General features: G+C 40.7%; 1 protein-coding gene across 1 annotated transcript in view; it reads left to right on the top strand.

Annotated features, from left to right (window-relative positions):
* The window catches only part of LOC137351795 (calreticulin-like), a 59,266-nt gene extending 46,329 nt beyond the window's left edge, over positions 1–12,937 (top strand). Inside the window, exon 9 of the mRNA XM_068016638.1 lies at positions 11,549–12,937. Within this exon, the coding sequence (XP_067872739.1) occupies positions 11,549–11,722 (174 nt within the window). The 3' untranslated portion in view covers positions 11,723–12,937. The remainder of the gene's footprint in view (positions 1–11,548) is intronic.
* The last annotated feature ends 2,117 nt before the right edge of the window (positions 12,938–15,054 follow it).

Here is a 15,054-nt window from a genome sequence, read left to right as displayed (position 1 = left end):
CTTGGATAATAATGATCTGATTGGGCATAGTCAACATGGATTTATAAATGGGAAATAATGTTTGATGAACCTGTTGGAGTTTTTTGAGGATGTTACTAAAAGAATTGATAAAGGGGAGTCAGTGGATGTGGTATACTTGGATTTTCAGAAGGCTTTTGATAAAGTCCCCCACAGGAGGTTGGTTAGCAAAATTAAAGCACATGGGATAAGAGGTAATATACTGGCATGGATTAAGGATTGGTTCACAGGCAGAAAACAGTAGTAGGAAAAAACAGGTCATTCTCCCGTTGGCAGGCTGTGACTCCTGGGGTACCGCAAGGATCAGTACTTGGGGCCCCGGCTGTTCACAATATTTATCAATGATTTGGATGTGGGAACAAAATGTAATATTTCCAAGTTCACAGATGACCCAAAACTATGTGGGAATGTGTGTTGATGTAAAGCGGCTTCAAATGGATTTGAACAGACTTGGTGAGTGGGCACGAACGTGGCAGATGGAAAAATGTGAGGTTATCCACTTTGGTAGGAGGAATAGATGTGCAGAGTGTTTCTTAAACGGTAAGAGATTAGTAAGTGTAGATGTACAAAGGGAACTGGATGTCCTCATCAATAAGTCACTGAAAAGTAACATGCAGGTGCAGTAAGCAATTAGGAAGGCCAATGGTATGTTGGCCTTTATCGCAAGAGGATTTGATTACATGAGTGAAAAGTTTTGCTTCAGTTATATAGAACTTTGGTCGGACCACACCTGTCTGTGTGCAGTTTTGGTCTCCTTACCTTAGGAAGGATATTATTGCCATGGAGGGAGTACAACAAAGGTTCACTAGACATGTTCCCGGGATGGCAGGACTGTTCTATGAAGAGAGATTGGGGAAACTGGGTCTGTATTCTCTCGCGTTTCGAAGTATGAGAGGTGATCTCATTGAAACCTACGAAATACTTAAAGGGATGGACAAGGTAGATGCAAGTAAGATGTTTCCCCTGGTTGGGGAGTCAAGAACCAGGGGACACTATTTCAAAATAAGGAGGAGAAATTTCTTTATTCAGACGGTTGTAAATCTTTGGAATTCTCTACCCCAGAGGGCTGTGGAAGCTCAGTCATTGAGTATGTTTAAAGCAGAGATTGACAGATTTCTAAATACCAATGACATAAAGGGATATGGGGATAGTGTAGGAAAAAGGCATTGAAGTAGATGATCAGCCATGATGGTATTGAATGACGGGGCAGGCTCGATGGGCTGAATGGCCTACTTCAGTTCTTTTGTTCCTATTATGACAGGCTTGGATAAGTTAGACAAGAAAAAACTGTTCCCATTACCTAATTAAAAATTTACGGCATAAAATACAGGGGGAATGTGAGGATTCCCTTTTGGACGCAGTGAGTAGTAAAGACCTGGAACTTGCTGCCCACAAGGGCGGTGGAAGCGGAGACAATCAATGACTTCAAGAGAAAGTTGGATGGCCACTTGAGAGAAATAGACTTGCAGAGCTGCAAAGATCAAGCAGAGGAGTGGGATTAACTCGATAGTTGTTTGGAGAGCCAGCATGGATTTGATGGTCCGAATGACCTTCTCCTGTGCTGTAAATGATTTCTATGACTACCCCACTACTACCTACGTTAACCCTTTCTGTTGATTCATTGAAGGCGTAGATCAGATTAGTCAGAGGTGATTTGCCTTTAACAGATCAGTACTAGCTGTCTCTTATTAACACGTGCTTCTCCAAGTGAGAATCAACTCTGGCCCTGACAAAGGTCTTTGCTACTTTTCCCACCATTGATTTAGACTGACTGTCCTGTAGTTCTCAGGTTTATACCGCTCCCCTATTTTGAAAAGGGGTGTAACATTTTCCATTCTCCAGTCCTCTGGCACCACTCCCATATCCAAGGAGAATTGAAAACTTGTGGTCAGAACTTCTGCTTTCTCCACCCTAGGACGCATCCCATTTGAACAAGGCAACTTGAAAAATTTAAGTGTTGCCAACCTATTCAGCACCTCCTTTGTACCTTTTAATCTCATCCAATATCTCGACTCACTTCTCAACTGCAACTTTAACTTCATAATTTTCATTGGTTAAGACAGCTGCAAAGTACTCATTCAGTACCTCAGTCTCCACAAGAAGCTTTCCCTTCTTGTCCCAAATTGGCCCACCCTCCCTTTTCACTTTTTATGTGTTTACAAAATTATTTTTGTTCCCTTTTTTTAATCTTAATGTGCTAATTGTTACTGGTATTCTATCTTTGATTGTGAGTTGGGCCTGGGATGTGGTCTACTTTCATCTAACAATTCCTGAGGTCCATTTAGTTTCCTTTCTATCATCCTGGTAGTCAGACAATAAAACAATAATTCCCTCTCTAAAGCTGTTTGCCTGTACTTCTCTTCCTTTAGGAGGTTCCTTTAAAGCCTATCTCTTTGACCAGAAGCTTGGTCGCCTCTCCTAATATCTCCTTTTGTGGCTCACTGTCAAATTTTGCTCGAAAATGCTCCTGTGAAGCACCTTGGAATGCTTTACTATGCAAGTTGTGTCGTATTTGATCAATGGCAATCAATTTCTATCAGTCTGCAACAAACCCAGACACGAGGCAAGGAAAACCCCCAGTAGTGGAAAGCTTTGGGAACCATAGGTCTAAACGCGTTTGTCAGTGACATTTCAAATTACTAATCTGTGTCCCAAATATTATGGAAGAAACTTTATTTAATTTGCATTTCAATGAATCAGCACATTCTGCTTTCACTCTTCCTTAGGGAACCTGTTCCATAGATTGACCAGTCACTCACTAAAATAATAGGGGAATTTTTACTTGCTGATGCACTGGCCGTTGGGAGAGGAGTTTGTCCAGTAGCACACAGGAAACCTAGAAGGCTGAGTTTCCCCGCCTGCTGAGGCGTGTGACCTTTTGGCCCCCGAAGTCAGTCTTATTGACAGGCTTGGGTTCTAGTCAAATGGAAAGAACTCCGGAGGAGGCCACAGATCCAGGTAGGTCCAATTCCTCAATCCCTGGGAGGGGGTTGGATGGTGCGGGTGCTGATGAGGAAGCACTCCTGCTCCTCCTGGTCTGCAAGGACTGCTGTGAAGGTGTCTGCCTTCTCTCTGAGGCTATCCTCACCTTGCTGCAACAGCCAGGTTTCCCGAGGCCCAGAAAACCCTGCCAGCCACAGTTCAACCTGCCAAATCCAAGGCTTCCAGCCTCATTATCATTTAAAATGCCAACCCGCCTCCTTGTCCCACTCAGTAAAACTCAGAAGTTGGTGGGTTGGAGCTGACTTCCTGACGCTCTCGTAAGTTCTGCCCCCCCCCACCAACCCACCAATGTAAAAATTCCCAACATTTCTTCAGATTAGTTTTGCATTTTTCCCTCTTCAATTGCAGGCTGTGTCCTCTGGTTCCACTGTTCCACGCAACGTGCAACAACTTGTAGCAGTCTACATTATCTAGTCTCTTTCAGAATCCTAAAAACAGTTATCCTGTCACCTCTCAACCTTTTTTTCTTTTCTAGTGAGAATGCTAATTTTCATAATCACTCCTAATCAAATCCCTCCATTCCCTCAATTATTCTGGTTGCACTGTTCTGTACTCTCTTTGTTTGGCAGAGACCACAGAAGCACCAATAGTGCAGTCACAGCAATCATTTATAAAATGGAAGGCATACCTCGCTATAATGTCAGTACTGACCTTAATATATCTCCATACGTGATTTGCTTTGCTCAGCCACCAAGCATTTCCAAAAGAGTTGTATCAGCAACTTTACTGAAATCCAAGTATACCATACCCACTCCTTTACTGCTGTCGTGGCTTTGTCACACCCTCGAAGAAAACCAGTATAATTAGATTGGCAAGACCTATCTATATTTGCTATCTTTGAGTATGATCATGTCTTTAATAAGGATTTCCACAATTTTACCCATAATGGACGTCTAACTTGCTGAGTCACTTTCTTGCTACTTTTTAAAAGATTTTAAGTACCAAGTATTCAGAGATCTCTAGAAGATTTTTGCCAGAATTTATACAATTTCCTCCCTTCGTTCCTTATGAATCCTCGATACTTTGCATCTGGCCCCTTTAAGATTGTACAGCTATTCAGCAGCCACACTGATAGTAACATGAATAGTGTTACAGATTAAGCACAAGAATTAGGAGCAGGAAGACGACATTGGTCCCCTTGAGCCTGCTCCGCCATTTGATCAGTTCATGGCTGATCTGATTGTGGCCTCAACTCCACTTTCCTGTCTGCCCCCCATAACCCTTGACTCCTCTGTCGATCCAACATCTGTCTAACTCAGCCTTGAATTTATTCAATGAAACAGCCTCCACGGCTCTTTGGGGAGGAGAATTCCACAGACTATCGACCCATAGAGAATAAATTTCTCCTCAATCTATCTTAAATGGGAGACCCCTGATTTGTAAACTTTGTCGCCTAATTCTAGACTTTCCTACAAGGAGAAACATCCTCTCGGCATCCACCCTGTTAAGTCCCCTCATGGATCTTCTATGTTTCAATGAGATCACCTCTCATGCTTCTAAACACCCAACAGGTATAGACCCAACCTGCTCAACCTTTCCTCAGAAGATAACCCCTTCATCCCAGGAATCAGTCGAGTGAACCTTCTCTGAACTGCTTTTAATGCAGTTACATCCTTTCTATGGAAGGAGACCAAAACTGTACATTGTACTCCAGATGCGGTCTAACCAAGGTCCTTGACAGCTGTTGCAACACTTCTGTACTTTTATACTGTATTTCCCTTGCAATAAACACCAACATTCCATTTGTCTTCCTAATCACTTGCCGTACCTGCATACTAACTTTGCGTGATTCATTTACCAGGATACCCAGATCGCTCTGCACCAGAGAGGTCTGCTGTTTCCATTCAAATTATTTATTTCTGCCAAAGTGGACAAGTTCACATATTCCCACATTGTACTCCATCTGCTAAATCCCTTTGTAGATTCTATGTCCTCTTGACAGATTACTTTCCTACCTATCTTTGTCTCATCTGCAAATTTAGCTACCATACATTCGGTCCCTTCATCCAAGACATTGATATAGATTGTAAATAGTTGAGGCCCCACTGGTCCCTCTGACAGTCCACTATTAATGGCTTGCCAACCTGAAAATGACCAATTTATCCCTACTCTGCTTCCTGTGAGCTAACCAACCCTTTAACTGTGCTAATATGTTACACCTACTCCACAAACTCTTATTTTGTGTAGTAAACTTCGATGTGGCACCTTAGCAAAAAGCCTTTTGGAAATCCAAGTACACCACATCTACAGGTTCCCATTTATTGCTTGTTACTTACTCAAAGAACTTTAATAAATTAAATAAAAACAAGAAATGCTGGAAATACTCAGGTCTGGCAGCAGCTGTGGAGAGAGAAGCAGAGTTATCGTTTCAGGTCAGTGACCCGTCTTCAGGGACTTAATAAATTAAACACACCTTCCTTTTCACAAAACCATGTTGGCTTTGCCCAATTGTATTTTATTTTTCTAAATGTCCTGCTATTACCTCATTAATAATGGATTCTAGTATTTTCCCTATGACAGATGTTGGGCTAACTGGTCTGTAGTTTCTTGCTTTCTGTCTACCTTCTCTCTTGAATAGAGGTGTTACATTTGCGATTTTCCAATCAGATGGCACTTTTCCAGAATCTAGGGAATTTTGGAAGATCAAATGAACAAGGCATAGAGGGATATGGAATTAATGCAGGCAGGTGGGATTAGTATAGATAGGCATTATGGTCGGCATGGACGTGGTGGACCGAAGGGCCTGTTTCGATGCTGTACGACTCTATGACTCTATCACAACCAATACTTCTACAATCTCTGTCACTTCTTTTAAGACCCTAGAATGCATGTTAAATTCCAGAAAGCTTGTTATGGAAGGATAATGCTGGAGCCTATCTTTACTCAGTTTCACATCAATTGTCCAGAGTGAAAGGATTACAAACATGTGGCTCCTCACTCAAACCCTCCCCCAGTCTCAGTAAGTGTCTCCTTATATGTGCTCAACTAAGATTTCAATTAACACCCTTCACCTGCATATAATCAAACCATTGACATACAATTAACAGATTAACAATGCAAGCCATCAGGTTGAGGGGACTTGTCAGCCTATAGTTCTCAGTTTTTTCAGTACCTTTTCCCTTGTGATTGTTTTTAAATTTCTCCCTCCCTTTTACCTCTTGATTTTCATGTATGTTTGGGATGTTTTTTGTGTCTTCTACAGTGAAGACAGACACAAAATACCCGTTCACCGCTTTTGCCATTTCCTTGTTTCCCATTATTAATTCCCCAGTCTCGCCCTCAAGGGACAAATGCTCACTTTAGTTACTCTTTTTCTTTCCTTTTTTAAATACTTGTAGAAACTGTTACTATCTTTTTATATTTCTAGCTAGCTCATACTCTAACCTCTCCCATTTTTTTAGTCATTCTTAGCTGGTTTCTAAAATCTGAGCAATCTTCTGACCTACCACTAATCTTCACAGTATTGTACATATTTTCTTTCAATTTGACACCATCCTTAACTTCCTTAGTTAGTTAGCCAAGGATGGTGCATCCTTCTCCTAGAGTCTCTTTCTCAATGGAACATATCTTTGCTGAGAGTTATGAAATATCTCCTTAAATGTCTGCCACTGCATCTGTACTGTCCTACCTTTTAATCTATTTTCCCAGTTCACTTTAGCCAACTCTATTGTCATACCCTTTTCATTGCCTTTATTTAAGTTTGACACGAATCTTAGACCCACACTTCTCACCCTCAAACTAAATGTAAAATTCTATCCTGTTGTGATTACATGATTATGAAACACCCTCCAAATTCTTTTCCAAATCAGATATGTTACTATCACTTCTTTGGTAAAGACATATTGTAGCATGTGTCGCACCAATTTGTCCTGCCCTCCCCGATTCCCAATTTCAGTGGACCTACTCCATCCTTCTTTATACTAAGAGAAAAAGAAAAACAAAGAAAATTACTCTACTTCACTTCTCTGGCTAGATTCAATTCAAGTTTTCTGTTTCCCATTCTGATGTCTGTCTTGCAGTCCTGGCATGCCTTTCGGTATTTGAATCCATCTCATAGTTTTAACTGCCGTTTTTTTTTCTCCTGAGTTTCCCGGTAATCCTGCTCAGGCAGGCATGAATACCTTTTACCTTTTACTGTTACGTTTTACTTTGCATAGGTCCAAATTGGTCAATTTGAATTCCGAATCACCTCCTTGAAGGGACTCCATAGTTCCACTGCCCTAGCCATATTCAAATCTGTCTTGCATACTCTGACAAGACACCTCAAGCACACTAAGTTGGTCCTCTTAAAACTTAGCAATATTATTTGGGTTTTTTGGAATATCAAATATGATCACATTTAAAGTAATCAAATCCATAAAAATCTTCCATTAACTCTAAAAATCCCTTCCTTGCCTTAGTCAGAGAGACATGAACTGGAGTAGACCATATAGCCCCTCAGACCTACTCCGCCATTCAATATGATTATGGCTGATCATTTGCCTCAACACCACTTTACTGCCCACTCCCCATATCCCTTCACTCCCTGAGACCAAAAATCTGTGTCTCAGCCTTATATGTACTCAATGATGGAGCATCCACAACCCTCTCGGGTAGAGAATTCCAAAGATTCACAACCCTTTGAAGAAGTTTCTCCTCATCTCAGTCCTAAATGATCGACCCCTTTATCCTGAGACTGTGCCCCTGTGTTTTAGATTCCCCAGTCAGGGGAAGCAACCTCTCAGTGTCTACCCTGTCAAGCCCCTTCAGAATCTTGTATGTTTCAATGAGATTATCTCTCATTCTTCTAAACTCTAGAGAGTATAGGCCCAATTTATTCTGCCTTTTATCATAGGACAACCCTCTCACCCCAGGCTGTACCACTTCCAATGTGAGTATATCCTTCCTTAAATATGGAGACCAAAACTGTACACAATACTCTGGGTGTGGTCTCACCAAAGCCCTGTACAACTGTAGCAAGACTTGCTTATTCTTGTACTCCAAACCCCTTGCAAGAAAGGCCAACATGCCATTTGCCTTCCTAATTGCTTGGTGTACTTGCATGTTTACTTTGTTCCTTGTACGAGTATACCCAAGTCTCTCTGAACATCAACATTTACAAGTTTCATGTCCTTTTTTAAAAAAAAAAATTCTGCTTTTCTGTTCTTACTACCAAACTGAATTAGTTCATGTTTCCCACATCTTGTTGCCCATTCACTTAACCTGTCTATATCTCTGTAGCCTCTGTGTCCTCCTCACAGCTTACTTTCCCACGTAACTTTGTATTGCCAGTAAACTTAGATACATTACTCTGTCTCTTTATCTAAGTCATTAATATAGATTGTAAATAGCTGAGGCCCCAGCACTGATCCTTGCAGCATTCCACTAGTTACAGCCTGCCAACTTGAAAATGCTCCATTTAACCCTACTCTCTGCTTCCTGTCCGTTAACCAGTCCTTTATCAGTGCTAATATATTACCACCAACTCCATGTGCCTTTATCTTGCATATTAGTCTTTTCTGTGACACCTTATCGAATGCATTTTGAAAATCCAGGTCCCCTTTAACTACGCCACTAGTTACATGCTCAAAAAACTCCAATAAGTTTGTTAAACATGATTTCCCTTTCATAAAACCATATTGATTTTTGTCTGATCATACAATGACTTTATAAGTGCATTGTTAAGACTTGCTTAATAGATTCCAGCATTTTCCTGGCAATTGATGTCCGGCTAACTGGCTAGTTCTCCATTTTCGTTCTCCCTCCTTTCTTGAATAGCGGTGTTACATTTGCTAACTTCCAATTCACTGGGACTGTTCTAGAATCAATGGAAGTTTTGGAAAATCGTAACCATTCCACCACTATATCTGTAGCTACCTCTTTTAGAACCCAAGGATGTAGGCTTTTTCTAGCAATTTGTCAGTTTTTAGTCCCTTAAGTTTCTCCAATACTTTTGCTATGCTGATATTCATTTCCTTAAGCTTTTAGTCACCCTTTGGTTACTCTCTATATTGCTGGTATGTAATTTGTGTCTTCTGCTGTGAAGGCAGACGCACAATATTTGTTCCATGTCTCTACCATTACTTGTTCCCCATGATAATTTCTCCTGACTCTGCTTTTAAGGGTCCAATGTTTATTTTAGCTACTGTCCTCCTGTGTTTATATTCCAGGCTAATTTACTCACATATTCTATTTTTTTTCCCTCCTTTTTTAAATCAACTTTTTAGTCACCCTTTGCTGGTTTCTAAAACACTCCCAATCCTCAGGCTACTATTCTTTGCAACATAAGTCTCTTCTTTTAATTGAATATTATCCTCACCTTCATAAACCATGGATGGATCTTTCCTGCTGAGTTTTTGTTTAATGGAAGGTACTTTTGCTGAACATTTTGAATTGTTTCTTTAAATGTTTCCCATTGTTTATTTACCGCCGTACGTTTTAGTCTATTTCCCCAACTAACCTTGGCCAGCTGTCCAGTCATAGCTATGTATTTGGATTTGTTTAAGTTCAGAATTGCTGGCTGGAATTTTATGGCCCTCCCAATGAGTGGGCTGGTGGTTTTTCAGCCCGTGGGCAGGTTCTCCCGCCCAACGTAAAATTCCAGCCCTTGTTTGAGACTGGAGCTTATCGCTTTCAAACTTAATATGGAATTCAATTGTATTATCACTTTTTTCCCCCAGAGGATCCTTTACTATGAGATTGCTAATTAAACATACCTCATTGCACAATACTATATTTAAAATAGCTTTATCCCTAGTTGGTTCCACGATGTATTTGACGAAACTGTCATGAAAGCAGTCTACAAATTCATCTTTCAGACTACCTTTGCCAATTTGATTTGTCCAGTCTATATGAAGATGAAAGTCCCCCACAATTATTACATTGACTTTGTTACACACTTGCTTAATGCTCTGTCCAATGGTATAACTACTGTTAGGGGGGCCTATGAACTACCCCCACCACAGTTTTCTTCCCTTTTTATATTCCTAATCTCCACCATACTGATCTATTTCCTGATCTTCTGAACCTAGGTCCTCACTACTGTCCTTATGTCATCCTTTTCCATTCTCTGTCTTTTCTAAAAGTTGTGTACCCTGGAAGATTGCTTTTCCAACCTTGGTCACCTTGTAACCATGTCTCTGTAATAGCGATTATATCTAAACTATTTATCTCTGTGCTGCTAGTTCATGTTTGTTATTGCAAATGCTTCATGCATTCAGAAAGAGCCTTTTAGTTTTTTTTTTTACTATTCTTTTCATGAGATATTATTGTCCCAGTAAACTTCTGGTAAGTTTAAAACCTCCAAATGCTATAGTTGGTCCATCACTAGTTGCCACGGTTCCAGATCAAGGCTTTCACTCTCGCCTGGGGGCCTATACATACCTCCAGCAATAATTTACCACTAGCAAGAAATTACCTCTGTCGCACCCTATTAATTCTACCCAAAGTAATACTGTGACTGCTCTTTTCTATATCCTCTCATTTGTACCTCAATATTGGAGTTTATATATACACTACCACACCATGCTCAATTCTTCTGACACGTTCCCTTAAACAGTTTATATCCTTCCAGATATGTATCCCATTGATTGGAATCATTCCACCATGTCTCTGATACTAATGTCCAAGCCATCATCCCTTAAAGACCTTCCAAGTCACCAACCTTAATTTTTTTTCTAACCTTTTTCCATTTGCTAAATTAAACAATGTTACTTTGTCTTTCTCCCAGCATTAAAATTGGACTTATTAAATTTTTGTTTGCCTTTTCACTAGTAAACCTTCAGACTTGCTCCAATTAGTCTGGATGCTCTTTTACCACAGGCACCCCTGCATCCAGTATAAACATATTCCCAACATTCTATATATCCTGCATGTCACCACCTCTTACCACCGCCCCCCACACTGCCTCCCATTTTTTTGTTTAGGCCAAGCTCATCTAGTCCGTACATTCCAAAAAGCATCCTATTGTTTGAAGAACTGGAACCCTAATTCCCTGCATCAAAACTTTTATGAGGCTTTGGTCTGCCTAATTACCCTCTGTCTCGTCACGGCCATAGATACTATTTCCCATCTTCTGTTCCGTACAGCTTAAGACTACACTGGATGGAGACTTTACTCCACAGCACATTGAGAGAACTTGCAACCTTCAGACAAAAGCATTGGAGAAAACAGAATACAACGAAAGGAAAAAACTAAAGCTGTTCAGGATTTTTGAAAGAGTAATATTTGGGGAATGAGAAATCCAAGGATTTCTTGGATCTGTATGGATCTGCATTTAACAATAAGTGTATGAGGTTGTGCAATATTTATAGAGAAACATGTTTGAAAAATATAAAAATCCCTATCATTTAAATATCCTGCTGACTTTGAAACTCCAGTGGTCCTGCACTTTACTCCTCACAAATGCAGCAGTCTGAGATAGTTGCTTTAATTGGGTGATTTTTATGTTTGCAGGGAGACTGAGTGATGATGTGGGTTGGGGTGCAGAGTTGCTCATAAACTTCACCCCACATACTTTACCTAATGTCTTTTTGCTGCCGTCTTTTAGGAGCCAGAGAAGAATATGAAGGAAAGCCAGGATGCGGAAGAAAGAAAACGTCGTGCTGAGGAAGCGAAAAATAAAGATGAGGACGATGAGGATGATGAAGCTGAGGAGGATGAGGAAAAGAAAGATGAGGAGGATGCATCAGAAGATAAAACTGCAACAAAAGATGAATTGTGAAATCTGTATATTTCCAGCCATGCCCAATTATCAATTTTTTTTTTCCCTGCAGTTTAACCCTTTCACCAGTGTCATCTCTTAGGGTTCCTAATTGAAATGTCTCCTGTATAGCAAATGCCATTATTACAAACTTGGAACTGTCAGCTTTCATACTATAGAGCTTTCTTATCCAGATGTCCAATTTCGCCACAAATTCCACATGTTGCTGCCCTGGGAGAATCAGTGGAACTTTTTTGTGCCATTAGTATCTAATCGAGTCTAGAATTGACTCACTGGGACCTACTGATTCACAGGAACTGAGCTGAGGTGAGGTTTGGCTCATTGGGAGTCTGTTACTTCCTTGTCTCTTCTTTCTTTCTCCCCCAAAAATGAAAAAGTGTTGGTCACTGGCAGTTGCTTTTTTTTTGGTTGGGAAGACAGGATGTTTGAACCTGTGCCTGTCATCTCTGCAGAGATTTCCCCATGGCAGAAGGGAATTTTCTGCTGTGGACCTAGCGATGCAGATCTGTTCTTGTGGGGGGGGGGGGAAATCTCCTGAAGCATTTCTCATTAATATTTTAGTTGCCCTGGTGCTGTTGCATGTCTCTGCCTGACATGATGAAAGTACCACCATGAACTGTACTGGGTGTGGATTCCATGCCAGACCCAGTATTGTGGAGCATTAATGCAGAGGGTAATGCCTCCTAAATTTAATGGAGATCAAGGATGAAACAGTGGCTGCATATTTTTACATAGGACTGGCAATATTAGTTTGTCACAATGAGGCTGTACTGTATGTAAATTGGCATGATTAATTAAAAAAAAAGCTTCAGTTCCATTGCATGAATTAAATACAGGAATCAGAAGGAACAGAGAACTTTAAAAGCACCTTAAGAAATCTATTTTGGTAATTATCAAAATTTATGGCATAGCTTTGTAGCACTGCAGCAGGAGCGTTTCTTCAAATTGATAAGGAGCTGGTGAATAGATTAACCATCAGCACTGTGTTCACATCAGCACCTGATGGAACATTCCATTTTAAACCATCATCAGATCTTGGTGTAAATAATTGCAATCTGAGGTAATGCCCCACTTTTCAGCTGAGGTTTTGATTATTTTTGGTACCTTTTTTAAAAAAAAAAATGAAGTTCGTCTTTAACTGATTTTGTAGGGTCTGAATGTATTTCCAGAGACAAAAAGTTTGTTTTAAATAAACCTGTATAAAAATTGTCAAAAGGGATTATATTGGATTTTGTTCCTCCTCTCAATGAAGTGTGGAGACTTGCGTGACTGAAAATCCTTTCGTAATCTTCTATGCCAGATTAACAACTGCTGCTCCCTGTTTAATCAGCAGGTTTGAAACCAAAGAAATGTTGCACCGCCACCTCCAAACATCAATGCAGCTGATCCTTGAAATCACTATACTGGAGTTGCACACTGATCCAATATCTAATGTATCACACACATGCAGCAATGTATTGCAGTGAAGGACAAATCAAAGCAGTAACACACACTTGCACTTTTTGATATGGGCCACCGAGAACTGTGATTAAATTGTTTAGGAATTTGGTTAGTGATGGAGACTACCAATCCACACAAAATTCCTGGCTCATTGAGGTGCGGAGGGTGGGTGGCGTTGCAGAACAATGGATCCCATGTTTCTCATTCCCTGCTGTGACATGATGATCTCCAATTCCACATCTTTGCAGAAAAGTAGGAGTTAAAAGAAAGAAGGACCCATTTATATGGTGCCCTTTCCTAGGGTCATAACAGCAGAGCAGGAGGTCATTCAGCCCATCGAATCCATGTCAGCTCCCTGCAGAACAATCTAATCAGTGCCATTCCCTGGCTCTATCCTCGTAACCCTGTAAATTTGTTTCCCTCAAGTGCCCTTCCAATTTCCTTTAGAAATCATTCATGTGTCTGCCTCCACTGCCCTCATTGGCAGCGAGTTCCAGGTCATTAACACTCGCTGCATTAAAAATGGTCTTCCTCACATCCCCCATGCATCTCTTGCCCAAAACCTTAAATCTATGTCTCCTAGTTCTTGTGCCATTAGCTAATGGGAACAGCTTTTCTTTGTCTACCCTATCCAAACATGTCAGAATATTGTTCATCTCTATCAAATCTCCCTTCTATCTCCTTTGCTCCAAGGAGAACAAACCCGAGCTTCTCCAGCCTAACCGTGTCGCTAAAATCCCTCAGCCCTGGAAACATTCTGGTAAATCTCTGCAGCTTCTCTTGGACATTCACGTCCTTCCTAAAGTGTGGTGACCAGAACTGGATGCCTCTAGTTGTGGCTGAACCAGAGCTTTATAAAGGTTCAGCATGATGTCCCTGCTATAGTACTCAATACCTCTATTTATGAAGTCCAGGATCCCATATGCTTTGCTAACTACACTCAATCTCTCAATATGGCCTGCCACTTTTAAAGATCTATGCATATGAACCCCTGGGGCCCTCTGTCTCTCTATGCTCTATTGCTTCTCCCCATCCCTTTTGTTAAAATACAGAGAAATGAGAGGTGATGCATTAAATTCCATTTGGCTGCCCATTCTGCTAGTTTGTCCGTGTCCTGTTGCAGTTGATTGGTATCATCCTCACTGTTTGCCACACCTCCAAATTTGGTATCATTGGCAAATTTTGAAATTTTACTCAATTCCAATATCCAAGTAATTTATGGATATCAAAAAAGCAGTGGTCCTAGCACTGAACCTTGGGGAACACTGCTGTCTACTATCCTCCAGTCTGAAAAACAACCGTTTACCACAACTCGCTGTTCTCTCTCCTCAAGCCAATTTTTTTAAATCCATATTCCATGAGCCTCAGTTTTGGTAACCAGCCTTTTACGTGGTAATTTGTCAAAAGCTTTCTTAAAATCCATATAGACAACATATATTGCTTTCCCTTCATCAACCTTAGTTGAGTAGTCAAGTTGATTAACCTTTTACAAATCTGTGCTGGTTCTCGCTAATTAACTCAAACCTCTCCAGATGCCTGTTGATTATTTTTCCCTGATTATTGTTTCTAAAATCTTATGCACCACTGGTGTTAAGCTAACCGCCTGTAGTTACTAGCAATGTGCTGGTACCCTTCCTTGAATAAGGGTGTCACAATCGCCACTCTCCAATCCTCAGGCATATCTCCCGCATCTGGGGAAGATTGGAAGATTATGGTAAGCCCTTCCGCTATCTCCAGTCCCACTTCCTTTAGCAACCTAGGATGCAAGCCATCTAGACTAGGCAACATATCCACTCTAAGCATAGCCAGCCTTTCCAGTACATCCTGCCCATCAATTTTCACCTCATCATTTACCACTCGTATCGCTGCTTCAACTGATATTTTGTCAGCAT

This window comes from Heterodontus francisci, chromosome 36 (assembly GCF_036365525.1).
Source record: "Heterodontus francisci isolate sHetFra1 chromosome 36, sHetFra1.hap1, whole genome shotgun sequence".
In the NCBI taxonomy this organism is placed as follows: Eukaryota; Metazoa; Chordata; class Chondrichthyes; order Heterodontiformes; family Heterodontidae; genus Heterodontus; species Heterodontus francisci.
Note: the sequence above shows the minus strand (reverse complement) of the source record. Positions and strands in the feature narration are given on the sequence as shown.